Source organism: Piliocolobus tephrosceles, chromosome 12 (genome assembly GCF_002776525.5).
Source record: "Piliocolobus tephrosceles isolate RC106 chromosome 12, ASM277652v3, whole genome shotgun sequence".
Taxonomy (NCBI): Eukaryota; Metazoa; Chordata; class Mammalia; order Primates; family Cercopithecidae; genus Piliocolobus; species Piliocolobus tephrosceles.
Genome location: NC_045445.1, coordinates 115,807,974 through 115,827,776, shown reverse-complemented (window position 1 = coordinate 115,827,776; position 19,803 = coordinate 115,807,974). Strand labels below are relative to the sequence as shown.

The 19,803-nt window shown below is 34.5% G+C and overlaps 1 protein-coding gene across 1 annotated transcript in view; it reads right to left on the bottom strand.

Annotated features, from left to right (window-relative positions):
• The window catches only part of DMD (dystrophin), a 2,292,995-nt gene that overhangs the window by 1,150,698 nt on the left and 1,122,494 nt on the right, over window positions 1–19,803 (bottom strand). Inside the window, 2 exon segments of the mRNA XM_026451980.1 lie at window positions 13,702–13,750; window positions 19,395–19,412. Coding sequence (XP_026307765.1) covers window positions 13,702–13,750; window positions 19,395–19,412 — 67 coding nt within the window.

The following is a 19,803-nucleotide window of genomic DNA, read 5'->3' as shown; positions in this document are numbered from 1 at the left end:
AACTACAAACCACTGCTCAGTGAAATAAAAGAGGACACAAACAAATGAAAGAACATACCATGCTCATGAGGACTCACAAACAATTCAGGTTATCACTAAGACTATTAAAATAAATCTTAAAATTCTTTTTTTATTATTATTATACTTTAAGTTCTAGGAATCTTAAAATTCTTTAGATTTCTAAAGTGTTGTTTAAACTTTGCTGGTCTCTTAATGGGCTTAAATCTCTACACAGGCAGATCTGTGGAGGAGGAGGCTGTAACAGAAAAGCCTCACCAATAAACTGAAATCGCTTTAGATAAATGAGGACTTTTTGATCTGAAAGTGCACACAATCATACATGTACTTTAAAATGTATATAAGTATACACACATATCAGAAACTTGACCTAAGAGGTTTTTAGGGGGCTAAGGGGACCTTAATTAAGCACTATATTTTGGCTTAGGGGGAAACACCATAAATGTCCTTGAGATAAATTGATAAGTACTCAAATAGTTAGAGATTCATTTCTTTACCTACGCTTGGTATCTGATTATTTAACTCGTTAGTTATAAAAAGGAAAGCAAAGTGTCTCTGATATTACTATTGTCTAGAACTCCACAAATTTCCTTTGCCTTCTCTTTTACAAATATCTTTGCCAAAATATAATGTTCCAGCAGACAACTGACAATGTAAAGGTTGTGATATTTGAAAATTCCATCATGATGGAAAAACATTCCGGGTGTACTATTCCTGCACTGATTCTGAAAAAGTATGTGGGATTATGCTAATATTAACCTAAAATTATGCGATTTCAATGTCTTGATTTGGCACAATTAGCACGCTGTAAAAATACCCAAAGTAGCAGAAATAGTTTGCTATTAGTGATCTGTAATGCTACTTTTAATATCAAGACCTTTTGGAGAAATCAACTATAGAAACTGACTCAGCAGGCTAAGAGTTTAAGCTAACACACTCTCTGAGGATTTGATATATTCAAGGGTCTCCTTTATAAAATGTGAGCATTTAACTGAGTCTTAATTTACATATCTTCTACTATATAGTCCACATGAAGAGGATATGGTGTTAGACATCCTAGCTTCTAAGTCTTAGCTTTCATTTGTTGGCTAGAGGGAATATTTGAAATAATGGTGCCTTTCTCTTCATTCAAACACAAAACATATGTAATAGATGTAGGAACTTTTAGCCATAAATAGGAGCAAAAGCAACCACAAATATATGCTATGCACTCTAATTAAAACTTCAGATTAAGTACATGATTAAATATACTCCACAGCACCTTGGGGGTGGGTACTATTATTTTATTCATTTTGCAAATGAGAAAACTGAGACTTTGGGAGACTAACTTGTATATTTCTAATCAGGAATGCAAGACAATAACATAGTCGAATAAGGATAGCTTATAGTGTATATGTTTTTTGTTTCTTGCTTCTTTAAGTGTCATTAGAATCAGTAAACACTATATTAGCTTGTGAAAGAGAAAAAAATCCTACTTCTCCAATAATATACTATCCTCTTGGAAATAAATCATGTTGTTACTGGACAGCTACACTCGTATGTTTCTGATTATCATGAAACTTACATTTCGAAGGAATGGATTAATAAATAACCCAACCTCCTTTCTAAGCAGCATTTTCTCAACATATTTCTAGACACTTATCATTATATATCACGACAAGTACCTCATGCTCTCAAATCAAAATGGAATTTCTCCTGATTTTTCATAAACATCCTTGAGGGTTCTTCATCTTTTGGTTTATTTTTGTTTATATTATTCCTTTTCCTAAAGTATTGTTTCCTATATGGTCCTAGATTTTTCTATACCTTCCTCCATGAAGACCTTTCTGATACTACCAATTAGAAGTAATCCCTCCCCTCTTTAATATACAATAACACTCTTTTTATTAGGGTGATTATTTTTCTTGATTCCTTTTTGTGACCACCTTATTGAAGTATGATTGACATACAAAAAACTGTACATATTTTATATGCATATAAATATCAAAGAGTTTGGGGATAAGTATACACCCACAAAACCATCGTTACCATCAAGGCTGTAAACATATCTGTCATCTCTCAAAATTTCCTCTTGTCCCCTTTATTATTATTGTTATTGGTGGTAAGAACACAACGTAAGATTTCTTAGGAAATTTTAAGCATCCAATACAGCATTATTCGCTCTAGGCACTATGCTGTATAATAGATCTCCAGAATTTTATCATCCATAACTGAAACTGTGTGCTCTTTAACACTCCTTTCGTCCTACTTTAAAGAATTTATTCTACTCTAATTTACATTAGTGTCATTACGTCTAAACTACACTCAATGCTCCCTAAGGATAGAAACTACATTGAATCACCATTTTTACCTCCTATAACAGGTGCCAAAGAATACCGTTGAACTTAATTTTTGCAGATTCAAATTTATCCATAAGTAATTTTAATACAAATAATTGGTATCCACTTCAAATTAGTATACCTTCTAAAAAATATATTCTTTAGAACTTCCAAACTATCTTCTTTTAGTATGAAGTTTTTTTGAAATTAAGAACAAGTAGTAAAACAATCAGGTTGTACAGCATATAAAATTTGAAGACAAGCAAACATGAGTTTGAAATTCTGTTTTATTGCCTAACAGTGCTCTGTAAACTTTAGCAAGTGAGTTAATTTCCTGATTTCAGAATTCTCATTGGTGAAATAGGCACAATATATATTTCACAGGATTGTTATAAGAATTAAGAATAATATAGTGAAGTTTTCTGAGCCTATAGTAAGTGCTCAGTCAATGCTGGCAATAACAATAATCATAATATTCAAATATATATAGAGAGAGTATGTAATTTTCATTTAGAAAATATTAAATTATCAAATATGTATATATGAATATTTTCAATATCTATGAATGAGGAAAATATGTATAACTGATTTTGTACATTTCCTCATTGGCACATGAAGGTTGTATATCTTCAGCTAAATTTAATCTTCTTGTCCTTCAAGGCCCAAACATTTTACTTCATGTAAATGATTTTACTGCTATTGCAATTGGGCATACCAAAACGATTACAGTAAATGGAATCATAGGTCTTTGTTTCTTTCTCAATGAGGGAGGGATGGTACACTTAACACACCTACAAATAATTTAACTTACTTTTTTCTGCTAAAGGAAAATGAGATGAAAAAGCCATTTTATTTTAAAATGAAGGGCAAACAGATTTTGATTTCAAGGCAAGTAAGGCATTTTCGTGTTATCTTCCCAAAAGTATGGTGAAAATACAAATTCCAAATGTGCAGAGTATGAATAAAAAATAGAAAGGTATGACATTTTTCTTCTTAGGCTGCCAAAATGTTATTTCCTCCATACGCTGCTGCAGCGAATCAAAATACACCACTTGAGATCAGTTTACGAAAATGTCCTTTTTACATGGGACAGACTCATTTTCTTTGGCCATAAAAAAATTAAGATCTCTGTGTATCCTTGAATATATACGGCATGAGAGCACAATTACAAATATATAAATAAAACTGAAACAATTAACTTTTTACTTAGCTTTATTCTAAATGGGAAATTCTATTTTCTCTCTTATATAGATTCACTGGCACCATTACCTTCCACAAGACTGTTTTTCCTATGAAGGTAGTTATAATTAACAAAAGCCTATACACACATAAAAGTTTTCATTTACCATATTAATGAATATATCAAGCTATTATTTTTCTTAGTATTTACTAAGTTTTACTTTACTGAAACCAATCTCAAAGTTTGCAGCATTAAAAAAAGTGACATTTATAATTCTCAATTAATTATAAAATAATTTTCCAAAGAAAGAAAATAATCCACTTTTACTTTTATAAGCTGGAATTTACTATATATACACACAAATATAGTATGATTTGTGTGTGTTTGGAACACACAAATATAGTATTATTGAAAAAGGAGGAATTTAGATGTTCCAAGTGGCATTAACAGAAAATTAGTTCTGAAATTATGCCAGATTAGCATTTCAATTAGAAATATCAAGGAAAAACATCTAGGCTATAAGAGGTCATAAGTAGTAAAGAAAATAAGAACTATTTTCAGGAGACATGGCCTATTCTGCTGGGAGTTGCACCCATAAGGCAGAGGGGAAGGGTCCAAAATATTTTCTAATAAAATTAGAGAAACAGTAATTAATTTCAAGGCAGATTTCAGTTTATGCATTTTTGATAAATTTGTTAATGCCAGCGTCCCTTTATTAGGAGTATGGCTGTAATGCTAATTTTAGTTTGAATCTACTGCCACCATAAACATTAAGAGGATTTCCCCCCGTCCTGCCCACTCCCTAGCCTGTATGTAACTGTGGGAGCAGCCCAGTTCCAGCATGACACCATGTAAGAAAGACAACGTCACCGCAAATTTACTGAACTGAAATCTGACCCAAGTCTAGCAGCTCTGAGAAAAAGGAAAATTTCATCACATCTGACTTACTACCTTATGAGTAAATATCATCACAAGAATTAGGCCCCTTTTGCTATTTTATATTCTATCTTATTAAAACATAAGGGCATGAGGGAAATGTTCTTGGCATAAAACTACTATATTCATTAAATTTTTTTCTTTCTCACACCTGAAGGCACATGTCTAAACCTGTAGGGGTTACTTTATTATTTAATTTGAGCAGATTCTTTTCTATCATTTTAGGTGTTTCATCTAAAGTTTGATGAACATCAGTATATGCTGTGCTCTCAGGCAAGTAAATATAGCTGTTGTAGAAAGAGAAATAAGCAGAAGCAACATTTTAAAAAAATAAAGCATAACATGAACATGGAAAGAAAAAGAACCTTTAAGAAATAAAATATCAACAACGCTCACTAGAAATGCTTCCTAAATGTGTATGAAGCATGTGTGTTTGTACATTTTATTTCACCATTAATTCATTTCCTCATTCTTTTGATAAACATTTATTGAGTGCTTAGTCCTGAGGCTAGCAGTGTGTTGAATTTGGAAGGTATAAAGCTGAAAAAGATACTATCTCTACCAACGGGAAATTGACAGTTTAGTTGCGCAGTATTTTAAGGAGGGTATGCACTGAAGTTGCGCAGTATTTTAAGGAGGGTATGCACTGAAGTTGTAGCACACGCTGTACTTGCTCCATGCACTTCCCCTTGCCTTTCCATTTCAAAATACACTGGTTCGACTTCCAAATGCCAGCATTTGAATTTCGTTACCTATGGAATCTTTCTGGTTGCAGAGGTCTGATGCTGATGTTGCCGGGTGGGGAGCATATTTTTCAACCAGTGGCATGGAGGGAATGGCCTGAGGGCTAATTGGGCAAGATGTACTAGATCAATATTATGAAGGCTCATGAATATCCTTAAAGTTTTTGAGTTTATTTATGCAAAAGTAGTTTATTGCAAAACAGTACCAAGCAAAATAAATAGGTGCAGATCTTTCACAATACAATAAATCAAAAAACTTCTTGGAGGGAGAGAATATATGGAGCATTCCCAATGCACTTCCTGGTACAATTTCTTTTTTTTTTTTTCTTCTTCTTCTTTTAAGACGGAGTTTCGCTCTTGTTGCCCAGGCTGGAGTGCAATGGTGCGACCTTGTCTCACCGCAACCTACACCTCCAGGGTCGAAGGGCTTATCTTGCCTCAGCCTCCTGAGTAGCTGGGATTACAGGCATGCGCCCCCATACCTGGCTAACTTCGTATTTTTAGTAGAGACAGGGTTTCTCCACATTGCTCAGTCTGGTGTCGAACTCCCGACCTCAGGTGATCTGCCCACCTTGGCCTCCCAAAGTGCTGGGATTAGAGGCCTGAGCCACCACACCCAGCCCCGGTTCAATTTCTTAGGCTTTATTTTGTGCCAGAATTGTATATATATGTAAGCTATACTTCACCGTGTTTTTCATTAACCCTACAATTGCAATTTTGGCAGCTTCATGCTTCTCACGGGCCATGGTATGGGTCACAGCAAAACTGGCTGGTCCACCAAACAGACAGCAGGGACAGCAGTGGTGAATAGTACCATGACCACAAGAGACCAGAAAGAATTAGTTGTCTATAGCTACTCTCATCTGTGAGATTATATTGCATTTTGGCCTTGAAATGAAGGTTTTAGCTATGTTGGGTCAGGAAAAGACAGATGGGTTATTATTTATTGCCTATCAGTTTTAACCATGTGCAAATGAATGTTATGCAAGATGAGAGCATAGGGGAAGCTAGAAGTCTAATCAGTTCTTGAAGAAGGAAAGTGAAATTGTGACATTTGACATTTAGAAATATAATTTTGTAAGCTATAAAGAAGGGGGTGGTGAGAAGTTAGAATAGTGGTTTGCAACCTTGCCGTACATTGGAGTCATCCAAGGATCTTTAAAAAAAAATACACCAGAGATTCTGATTCAACTGATTTGGGACACGGCCAGGGCATCAGAATTTTCACCCAATATTTTAACATAAAAAATTTCAAACGTGCAATAACATTTTTAAAAATTACAAGTGATATCTATATACCTAGACTCCACCATGAACATTTTACTATACTCATTTTGATCACATATCTTTCCCTTCCTCTATCATCCATCAATCATATTTTTGATGCATATCCAAGTAAATTGCTGACATCAATTTCATTCACCTTAAATACCTCAGTGTGGATATCGTTGAATAAAATTCACAAGGATTCTTTATTATTATGTTATCATTCACTGCATTTGGTGTCCTCTTTATCTTATGGCCAATTCAAGTAATAACTCTGCAAGGTAGTTATTACTTAGAAGGAAAAAAAAGATTCAGAGACATTAACTCATTTTTTAATGTTCACATGGAAAGTAAAAGGTAGAGTTGGATTCAAATCCAACTTTCACTTATCCCATAAAATAGTGGTCCCCGACCCTTTTTATACCAAGAACTGGTTTCGTGGAAGACAGTTTTTCCATGGACCAGGTTGGGGGATGGTTTCCATATGATTCAAGTACATTACAGTTATTGTACACATGATTTATATTATCATATTGTAATATATAATGAAATAATTATACAACTCGCCATAATGTAGATTCATGAGCGCCTTGAGCTTGCTTTCCTGCAACGAGATGGTCCCATATGGGGGTGATGGGAGACAGTGACGGATCATCCAGCATTAGATTCTCATAAGGAGCACGCAACCTAGATCCCTTGCATGAGTAGTTCACAGTAGGGTTTGTGCTCCTATGAGAATTTAATGTGGCTGCTGATCTGACAGAAGGTGGAGCTCAGGCAGAAATGGAGTAATGAGGAGCAGCTGTAAATACAGATGAAGCTTCCTTCCCTAGCCCGCTGCTGCTCACCTAATGCTTTGTGATTCAGGTCCTTAACAGGCAATGGATTGGTATGGGTCTGTGGCCTGGGGGTTGAGGTCCCCTGCCATAAAATACCATATTTTTTTTTCATTTTTCCACATGTCTCTAATGCTACGAGGGTGGAAGTGGAAAGGAGTCGAATTAGATATTTAATTTGAAGTCTATCCATTACAATTTTAGAATGTGAGAGGCCAAAAGGGGGGTATCTTGTTTAATTTTTTCAACTTTTTCTAACATGACAACTGTTGAAAAATAAGTATCACGTACAAAAGGTAAATAAAACACTCCAAAGTGTTTTCATTTGGAGTGTCTATTCATCTTATAATGCCTTAACATGGATTTTTAGCTTAATGAAATCGTCCTCCGATTTGTCATTAACAGACTATTGTTTTTAGTGTTTTTTAATTATAAAGATATTTTCATTGTATTAAAAAATAAGAATTTCCAAGTTACAAAATGACAGAGAAAAAAATCAGTCATATGATTCTACCCTCACATAACAGCTATCGGGATGAAGAATCATTTTTCTCTTTATCATTTATTAGTTCTCTAACCTAAATTTTTAAGGAATTCATTTAATATCAAGGTAAAATAAAGTGAAAATATAACTAAGATAGTATTTGAGGTGACAGGGTTTCCTCCTCAGCAATGAAAATCTTACATAATCATTTAAAAACTGGTGAGTGCTGAAAATCAGATAAAATCACAATGTTAAAATCATCAAGAGGAAACACGTCTATTTTAAAGGAATGCTAATTAGACTGACAACTTACTTTTGAACAGAAAATATGGAAGCCTGAGAACAATCATGCTATCTCCAATGTGATTAACTGGAATGCTGTTTGGGAGGGCATGCCATCCTCAGTTTAACTAGATTATTGCCAAATTATACTCTAAATTGGTTGTACCAACCTAAATTCTACAGGAATGAGAGTTTGTGACCTTTCACCCTCTTATTTTTTACTTTTTCCAGTCTGCTGGGAGTATGTTATCTCACTTAGCAAGATATAGTTTGGCTGTGTCCCCATCCAAATCTCATCTTGAATTCCTACATGTTGTAGAGGGACCTGGTGGGAGGTAATTGAATCATGGGGGCAGATCTTTCCCATGCTGTTCTCATGACAGTAAATAAGTCTCATGAGATCTGATGGTTTTATAAAGGGGACTTTCTTTGCCTTCTGCCATTCATGTAAGATGTGACTTGTTCCTCCTTGCCTTCTGCCATGATTGTGAGGCCTCCCCAGCCGTGTGGAACTGTAAGTCCATTAAACGCTTTTCCCTGTATAAATGACACAGTCTCATATATGTCTTTATCAGCAGCATGAAAACGGACTAATATAAAGTAATTTTTCCAATAATAAATGAGAGTTAGCATCTACTCATAGGTGTATTTGACATTCAGATCTTCTATGAATTGTCTATGATTTTTTAAACTTTAAAAACGTTTTCCTATTAGGTTATTTTTATTTTGTTCTATTGATAGGTAAATATTTTTCTTAAATTATGACATAAATCCTTTATTGTTTTAGTATTGCAAATATATTATCTGAGCCTATGTCTTTTGTTTATAAAGCCTTTGCATTGTACAGGTTTTTAATTAACATGATCAAATATACCAATCTTTTTCTTTATAATTTTTGCTTTGTGTTGTTGCTTAAGGAACACCTCTTTTTCCCTAGTAGTCCCAAAATATTTTTATAATTTTTAATGCTTTGCTTTTCATGTTTAGGCAATCAATCAATTTATCATTTTTATGTTTATGTACAGTGTGAGATAGGGATCTAACTCTTATGTTTAACAAAATTTTAAATGCTACTTCTGTCATATATTTCATATATTATACTCTTACACAGTAAAAATACCACCTCTCAATACATTCAAATACATTAGATTTTTTTTTTTCTTGGTAACAAAATTCCTGGAGCACTATTTTCTTCTCCAATCTGTACTGGTTTCTCTCTACACCTGTTATACAGCTGTAGTTACTGAATCTTCTCCACCATCCTTCTGGCACCACTTTGCATCTTCCTCCCACGTTTGATTGTTTTCTGGATGCTATGCTTTGTAGGTAATGCCAGTGCTCCAATATTTTCCTAATTCTCTTACTTCTCTTAAAAATATTGGTGATTATAATCCCCTGTCCCCTCAAAGTTAGGCATGACCATGTGACTTCTTTTGGATGACGAAGTGAAATGAAAATGACATATATCACTCCTACACAGAGACATGTAAGAGTCAGTTTAAGATTTTCCGTGCATTTTTGACTGACATGGTGAACCCTAAAGCTTCTTGTTGTTATGGTAGAATGATAGAATATTAGAGACTGAATCAGCTTAGATTCCTGAGTGACTACAATGATCAGAACTCTTGACTGACTTGTGTTGGATATGTAGCAAAGACAAAAATCAACCTTTGTGTTTCTAGCCACTAATATTTTGGAATTGTTTATTACTGCAGCATAACATGGCGAATCACGCCTAAAACACTCTCCTTCTGATTTCCAATCACAACTAAACATTCTCCTTCTTGGTTTCTTTCTTCACTTGGTAGAGCATATTTTTAAAATAGATTTCTGGGGAAAAAGGTTTAGGAAAGTACTTAAGGCTTTCTCTGGAAATTATTTTCTCTGCACACTCAATCTATAGTTTATCAGAGTGTAAAATTTATATATTGCTGAATAACAAATCATTTCAAAATTTAGCAGCTTAAAAAAAAAGTTTATTATTTGACAGTTTCTGAAGGTCAAGAATCTGAGAGTGGCTTAGCAGGGTGGGACTGGCATAGGTTATTTTACGAGGTTGTAGTTAAGCTGTTGTCCATGCTTGCAGTCTCTCAAGATTTGACTGGTGTTGAATCATGCACTTCTAAGCTCATGCTTATGGCTCTTTGCTGGAGGCCTTAGTTTCTCAGCATATGTGCATATCCATAGGGCTGCTCATGACATGTCATGCCACAGAAGAAGCATGCATGAGAGAGAGAGAGAGAGAGATAGAGAGACATGGAGGGAGAACAGAAGATATAAACTAGTCTTTCTACAACCTACACTTGGAATTGACATATCACAAGAGAGTCATTGAATCTAGTCCACACTCAATCAGAGAGACATTTAGCTGTAACTCTTGAATAGAAGAGATCAAAGAATTTGTGAACATAATTTCATATAGGGTATGAAATCAAAGCCAAAGTTCATTATTCCTAGAAGTTTAAAGGAAGTGTTCCTTTCTGCTATTTTCCATGGCTATTGTTGAAAAGTCCAAAGTCATTCTGATTTCTGATCTGTGAACTTCTCTTTATCCTTGTTTTTGTCAAAATTTATGATGATGAGCCTTGGTGTAGATTTTTAGCTTATTTGCTGTGCTGGGCATTTAGTAAGCTCTTTAAACCTGGACATTCATTTTCTTCAGTTCTAAGAAAATTTATGTTGTCATTTCTTTGATAATTTTCTCTCCACAGTTGCCTCTCTTCTATTTTTAACATCTATTATTTGAATGTTGGATTACATAGAACATAGTTTCTAAACATAAACACTATAGACACTTTGAGTAATTATTTGTTGTGGATGGCTGTATGGTGCATTCCTCGTGTCACTCTTCATAGGATGCCAGTAGTACATCCTTTCCTGATTTGTGAAAACGAAAAAGGTCTCTGTACGTTGTCAAATGTCCTCTGTAGGACAAAATCACCCCTAGTTGTGAAACACTTACCTAGAATGATCTTCTAAGATTCTTATACTCTCTTTCCCATTTTCCATGTTTTTGCCTATTTATACTGTTTTATGAGAGTTTTCTTCAAATTTATCTTCTTCTTTTGAATTTTATTTCTGCTCTTCATTTTTCTTTTCATTATACTTTAAGTTCTAGGGTACATGTGCACAACATGCAGGTTTGTTACATATGTATACATGTGCCATGTTGGTGTGCTGTACCCATTAACTCATCACTTACATTAGGTATATCTCCTAATGCTATCCCCGCCCCCCCTCCCCACAATAGGACCCAGTGTGTGATGATCTCCTTCCTGTGTCCAAGTGATCTCATTGTTCAATTCCCACCTATGAGTGAGAGCATGCAGTGTTTGGTTTTCTGTTCTTGTGATAGTTTGCTGAGAATGATGGTTTCCAGCTGCATCCATGTCCCTACAAAGGACACAAACTCATCCTTTTTTATGGCTGCATAGTATTCCATAGTGTATATGTGCCACATTTTCTTAATCCAGTCTGTCATAGATGGACATTTGGGTTGATTCCAACTCTTTGCTATTGTGAATAGTGCTGCAATAAACATACGTGTGCATGTGTCTTTACAGCAGCATGACTTATAATCCTTTGGGTACATACCCAGTAACGGGATGGCTGGGTTAAATGGTATTTCAGGTTCTAGATCCTTGAGGAATCGCCACACTGTTTTCCACAATGGTTGAACTAGTTTACAGTCCTACCAACAGTGTAAAAGTGTTCCTGTTTCTCCACATCCTCTCCAGCACCTGTTGTTTCCTGATATTTTAATGATCGCCATTCTAACTGGTATGAGATGGTATCTCATTGTGGTTTTAATTTGCATTTCTCTGATGGCAAGTGATGATGAGCATTTTTTCATGTGTCTGTTGGCTGTATGCATGTCTTCTTTTGAGAAGTGTCTGTTTATATCCTTTGCCCACTTTTTGATGGGGTTGTTTGTTTTTTTGCTTGTAAATTTGATCGAGTTCTTTATAGGTTCTGGATATTAGCCCTTTGTCAGATGAGTAGATTGCAAACATTTTCCCCCATTCTGTAGGTTGCCTGTTCACTCTGATGGTAGTTTCTTTTGCTGTTTCTGCTACTCATTTTTAATAGACTTGATTTTTTAGAGCAGTTTTACATTTACAGCAAAATCGAGGGGAAAGTTCCGAGATTTCCCATATACTCCCTGGCCCCCTTCATCATACACACAGCCTACCTCACCATCGACATCCCACACCAGAGTGGCACATTTGTTATAATTGACTTACCTACATTGATACACCATTAACACCCAAAGTCCACAGTTTACATTAGAGTTTGCTTGTGATGTTGTATCTTCTATGGGTTTGGACAAATATATAATGAAAGGTATCCACCATGATAGTATCACACAGAGTAGTTTCATTGCTCTAAAACTGCTACACATACAATGTATGTTATTCCAGTGGTAGATATACTAAAAGTTCTGGCTTCACTACTATAAAATATATTCCTATAACAAAATTACACTGGTAACCCATACATTTATACAAATAAAAATTTAAAAAATTAATCTGCTATACCATTAATTTAAATAACCCTTCTCTTTCTCAGAGATATCACCTTCTATAGTCTCTTGTTCTTTCTTATGAATACAGTGACTAGTCTCACTCTGAGATAGTAATTTTATAGCTGTCTTTAAAAAGTTTCCTTAATGTCTATGCCTTGTCTCTCTTTCTGCAGATATTTTTGTTTCATTTATGTGGCTATTGTTTTTTCCCAATATTTCTGCTTTTTTGATTTTATGTTGGTTTCTGTCTTCCATCTTTGAGACATGTTCAAATACCTGGAAATACTTGATTGTCTCTTAAAATTGAGGCATTAAGTGCTTTTGTAAATTCCTTGTGCATATGTAGGGCTTATACTTGGTGGGCTTCAATATATGGTCATTAGGCACAGATCTGTCAATTTCACTGGTGGATCATTACATATAATTGTAGGTTGCTATGATCTGAGTGTTTGTGTTCTTGCAAAATTTGTATGTTGAAATCCTTACCCTCAAGGTGATGATATTAGGAAGTGGGGCCTTTGGAAGGTAATTAGGTCATAAGGCCAAAGCCATCCTGAATGAGAATAGTACCCTTGTAAAAGAGGCCCAAGACAGTTCCCTTGGACCTTCTGCCTTGTGAGAAGACAGGAAATGAGCCTTCACCAGACACCAAACTGGCCAGTGCCTTGATCTTGAACTTCCCAGCCTCCAGAACTGTGAGAAATAAAGGCCTGCTGTTTATAAGGTGTCCAATCTATGGTATTTTGTTACAGCAATAAAACCTGACTAAAAATAGTTTTCATATTCCAGTTAGGCTCTCAGGAGAATAAATTTATAATCTACTGTTCAGAGGATAGAAACTTAAGAGCCAAGAAGGTGAAGTTGGTCTCACCATTAAATATGTTGACTTTAACCTAATGCTGTATTTTCAGTATGGTGGCTCTCTCTTCCATCAACTAATCCTGTGGTCCATATGCCAAAAGTTGTTTCAGCCTCACCAGAAAGCAAACTGCTCACTCATGTGTGCTGGGATGAAAGAGGAGTAGTGTCTACCTAACTATCCTGAGCTGGCGACATGAAATGTAATTGCCCCTTTTAAGGGATTCAAAACAACCCCTTTATTTCCAGCCCCACTTGGGAATATACAGCTTTCTAAGAAACCTAGCGTCTTTAGTCCACAAATCTTTCCTGGATCCTGAAAAATAAATTGGCTTACTTGTCCTAATTTTCATCTTATAGACTTGATATGTCTTTGCAGATGTCTCTTCTTCCATTTTATTTGTCATTTTATCACTGTATTTTATGTATTTTATTCCCTTAGTGTAATCTTTGAACAATTTGAGAGAGAGAGAGAGAAGTTAAATGTATGTTTTCAATTGTCATTTCTATTGGAGGTCCATGTTCACGTTTGCCTCCTGTTCTCCCTCCTCATGTATCCTCATCTAGCATTTTGTAGTTGCATATGCATTGCCTCCCATGGTCTCCAGCCACCCCTTTAAGGTTTAAAGTTCTTGCACTGCAATGTTACTGGGGTAATTTCAATCCATTCATCAAGCAAGAGAACAGATGCAACACAGTTCCTAGCTGCAAGGCTGTGTCTTTATTCTTACACTTACATAGGCCCATAAGTTTATGCAAGCTGTAGCCTAAGGCTATAGCCTGAAGCATCACTTTTTCACCAGGTTTTCTTTCATGAATGCAAGCACCAGAGCCCAGCCTCTGGTTCTGAACACTGAGCTTGTCTCCAGTTTCATACATGGCTTGAAGCAATTTTAATCCCTATTATCCCACAGCATCCAAATTCCTGGCTTCCACTATTGCTTTGTGGTTCAACGCCAAGCCTGGCAGGGACTTCTGCCCCATTCTCTGCTTCACATTTCTGTAAATATATTTCTGTAAATACGTACCATGATTTGATATGTATTTGAATATCTTGTCATCAATATATATTTCTGTAAATACAGTTCTGTAAATATATCTTTTTATTTTGTAGTTTTTCATTGCTGTATTTTGGGAGCAGATGAGGATGACACTTGGATCAGAAATCTCTAATCAGTTTGCATTGGTTTTTAAAATAGGGACCAGCATAACATATACTTTTCCACAAGGCATATACCCAATAGAGGAACCACTATTTTATAGCCTTAAGTGGAAGCTCTGTTGTGAGACATATGTGTCTCAACGCAGCCTGTTCTATACAGTTTACAAGACCAGGTAGATCATCATGCCTCCCAGAGAGACCCAAGATAAGATGATGAGGGTTATTTTTCTAGCACATAAAAAGGACTTCCTTTTCTGACATGGAGACCTGAATCCTAACCAAACTTTCTTGGTAACTGTAACAAGAACTGGCTACATATTGTTCCAATTCCACCTTCAGTTCTTCAGGGAACAGTGTCTGGTGTGTGGCCTATGTAACATTACACAGCACTCTGGAGATTCCACAGTTCTGCAGGCCTAGTAACAAAAATAGAAGTTCAACTAACTAATCAACTAACCAGGATCACTCTGGGACACCTAAGTCCTGTTACAGAAGACAAAGTAATGATCAGTCTCATTACTCCCCTTCTTTAAACCTCAATGTCCTTGGTACTAATAACACTCATGTTGGAAATAAAGCCAATAGGATCATTCTGCATATGCTTTATTACCTGAAATATCACCTTTAACATTACCCTCTTATGACTTTTTAACAGTTAACTTCAATGTCCAGCACGTTGCTGTATGTCTATTTTTTTCAGTAATGGAAACACTAGAAGGGAAAGGGCATTATTACTTACACGAAAGATTTATGTACAAAGAGTATGTAACTTATTTTGTTTGTTACTACTTTTGCTACTTTTCCAAATAAGAAAAGGTAAAACATGCACCCTATAACATCACATGGAACATTTTGGTTAAAAATGCTTCTGCGTGTTCTAAAATGTTATAATACTTCATTTCTTGGGGGTTGGATTATCTTATCATCAATAATATTATTTAGTTAGAATGCATTGGCATAGGTATATAATCATTTTATGGGTCCGTGAAATGTGGACAAAATTGGGAGGTCACAATTTTTGTAGCAATATTTTTGTTATTGTTAGCTTTTTTGTGGTACTAAACAGGCAAAAACAGCTATTCCTAAAAACAAGTGGGCTATTAAAATTGACATTAGAATAGGTATCAGAAGATTCCAGTGATAATTTCAGCTTTGCTGCCAATTAACAGTGGAACTCTGGGTAAATATTTTCCATCTTGCCTTTAAGCTCCATTTTCTCCATTTCTAAATTTATGAAGTAGATATAGATCAATGTTCTATTTTACGATATTATACCGCTATATATTTATTTCATTTTTAATTAAAATTTATTAACGATTATCTGTAAGAAACAATTTGGTCTCTAAAGCTATCTTCTAGTGGGAAACAAGCAGTTTTGAAACTATGGCTAGAAAACAAGAAGGATTATAAACTATTAAGCTAAGCAAAGTCTTTGAAAATAAGGAATCCTGCAGTTGTATGAAAATCCTGACAAGAGGAATAAACTTCTGTTAACTCTACAAATTAAACCTGAAATCATGGCTCACAACTACCACCACCTAATGTCAGGCATTGGAATTGCACATGTAGAGCCCAGAACTGGTTTTCCATGTAGTCAAATGTGAAGCTAAATGCACACACATCCACACACGCTACAGATATGGCCAGGACCCACCCCAGACCAACTAAACCAGGATATCCAATTTATTTTGAAAGCCATGTAGGTAATTTAAATTCAGTTGTTGAACCAAGTTTGAAAACGATCGGCAAAGAGTTATTACTGTAATTCTGATTTTAAAATTTTACATCATGAAAATCTTCAAAGACATATATAAGTAAATAGAATAACATATTATGGACCCCCAGGCACCTGTCACCACCTTGAGCAATTATCAACATTTGCCAATCTTGTTTAATCTTCCTCCATTGCTCTTTATGTTAAAAATAATTTCTGTGGAAGTTTGTCAAAACAAAACCCACAAATCACATTACTTCACCTGAAAATTCTTCGGCATGTATCTAGAATTTCTCTTTAAATAGCGCAATCTATTATAGTAGCAATAAATGCCAAAAATCATTAAATATTTCTTTTAGTAAATATTGAGCCAGATATGATGGTAGTTGCTGCAGATGTGAAAAACCTTAGTGACAATTTAAAAAAAAAAATTTAGCTTACATACAGCCAGTTCAATTCAGAGATACATTTGGTCAGACTTAGTCCTTGACATATAAATAGTGTTTCTTTCCTAAACTTTCTATTATCTGGTTAATTCCTCCTAAACTTTCCATCATCTGGATAATTCGTCCTCATTTTTTAGAACTCAATTCAAGGACCATCTCACCCAGTTCCTTCCAGACCGAGACCCTCAAACTATGTTAGACAGTCCTACTTTTGTATATGCATAGTTCCCAATGCAGACATGAACTGAGGACTTGTCGATGTGCATTAAAATTGTGAGTTCACAATTCCTTTCTGTATATATAAATACAGAAACCAGGGTTTATATTTTATTCAGTTTTGTATTTCTAGCCCTCAGAATCATAGTAGGGTCACACTAATCTTTGTTGAATGAATAATGAGTCTACGAATGACCATTTTGACTGAGTTTAAGTGTAGATGTCAAGGATAAAGGAAGAAATTAGCCAAGTCTGCAAATATGAAGATGTATATTTAAATGAGAAGATTTTATAATCTTACACTTTCATAATTATGACCACATTGATCTGAGGGTTTTAAGAAGAAAAAGAGGTCATGCTAATTATTTTAGCTGTTTCTTTTCATAAGTGATTGTGGTTAGCCAAAACTAAACAAAAGATGCTATGAAGAAACATTAAAGGAGGATATTCTAAGTATAAACAGCCCCCAGACCTGCCAGTCCTTTATGGTTTCACTGTAAATGCTCATACTCAGCTAATATTTATATATTAATTTTAATAATCAATATTTCATGAAAATGCTGTTCTTAAATTTATCTTATATTTGTGGTAGAGAAGATTTACAAAAAAAGGCAATGTTAACATTAGTTTAAACATTTATACAACTGTTGTTAAATAAAACTTCTGAAGTCATACAGTGATTTCTTTAGTTGAATAAACCATATTATCATAATCTTTTTTTGAACTGTTTACATATCTTTTAGTCTCTGAACTAAGAAATTAAAATTGTATTTGACAACAATTAGTCACTCAAATTATAATTAAAATATATGTTGTTACACATCTCAACAAGCAAGCACCCAGAAACCCACTTTATATTCTGTTTCTATTAGGATACTAATTATGACACTATTTCCCTCCCCTCAAAAAAAAGAAACAGAAGGTAATTAACTCATTGCAAATATAATTTTAACTCCTTGGTTCTCCATACAATTTGAGTTAGCAACCACATAATTATTAATTGAATTGCTCAGTGCACTCCACTACGCCAAGTTAATTATCAAGAATAACTTGGTGTGACTTTTATTATGAATGGATAATTATAACTTTGTTATTCTAGAATTGTCATGATTTTAAACATGAAAATAATAATGAAGGTAAAGATGTATGCATTACTCTTAAATATGCTGATATGCTAATCATTATGAAATAATAGGATGTTCATTTTTATAATAGTATGATTCTTATATAGGGACTAAGATAGGACAGAAAAGTACTTAGAAAGTACTAAGCTTAACAAATAAGTTTAAAAAGGATGAATCTTTTATCTATAATGATATATATTTGTGAAGTAAAAGACGAATTCTTATTTAGACATTAATTTTATTTCAGTCTAGGAGAAGTTTCATTCACTCCCATGCTCTTCTACCATAAGAATTACAAATATCTAAGTACATGTACATATAAACATTTACTGAACCTATTTTGGTTATGCATTGAATAATCTTTACATTTGAACACAATAGTAAAGCATACGTTTTGTTGTCATCAATTTTATTTCACTTACTAAGTCAGAATCACCCAATTGAATCGTTTTGTAAACATATAGCTTTATAGTTCCTTAAATCTAAATCTACTCTAATTTTCAAAGCATAAAGAAATACAAAGTTTACCAAATATCCTACTAAAATGTTCCTTTGAATCTATAGTCTCCTATTTATTTGGTGATCAAGAGCTACTGTTCATAATTTCAAAGAATCTTGAAATAATAAAGTGGAAAGGTGCTTGAGGAAGAGACCAGGATACACCACCAAGTATCTCAGAGTGCTAATGGCAAGGGTCAAAATCATAGCCATATGATGCCTATTTTACTAATGAGAAAACTGAGGCTCAGCTAAAACTTGCCAAAAATTCACACAGTCAGAGATCGATGGAGCCACAATTCAAACTCAGGTCAATCTAATTCCAGAGCCAAGCTCTTAACTGTGTCTGAGACTCACTTATTCCTGGAAAAGCTACAAATTTGGCTTTCTCCTGTCAATATTCGACACAAAATGAAGGCAACCTTTATACAAGTTGCTTTTCTTTCTTTCTATTCTTGTCCTTGGTCTAAGAATCAAACACTCAAGGAGACCTAAATATTTTGGAATGGGAGCCAGGATAACCTGTTCTCAGAGATGCTTCCTTGACTGCATCACTTAGCATCACTTAGTACTCCCTTTTTGCAGGAAAACTTGTAACCCTAGAGCCACACCAAACTTCCTTCATTTTCTGATTAAAACTATTTTGTATATAATGTCCCACTTTTTTGCACCAAAAGTGCCTTGAACCATTAAGTACACAAATCTTTTCCTGGGAAGATGAATTAAATTCTTCATCTTGTTCTTAGAAAGTATGCATTTATTTTTTTTGATAATAGAAATAATGATACTTTATAGTTCTATAGAATCTTGTAAATGGAGGATTTATAGGCGCTTCACATGTATATTACTGATTGTGGAGTGTTTTTATTGCATATATCTCAGCGGATGTATTGGAAATGGGTTTTTCAACATTTAAATATATGCCATTTAAAAAACCCCACTTCCTCTTCTGCTTACAATCTATTCTCTCTCTTCAAAGTGGTAATATTCGTTTAATGTCGACTTTGGAAACACATAATAAAAATAGTAAATGTGAATTTTCCTCTCTCTCTCTTTAGTTAATATTGTTGCAAATGTCTTCCCTCTGTAAGCAATATTTTCTCTCTTTTCTATTAAATTTTATTTGTCTAATTTAGCAGGTTTTATTTTTCTCCTACTTATCGTATTCCTATCCATGTGGGTCAAGAGGAAATTAAT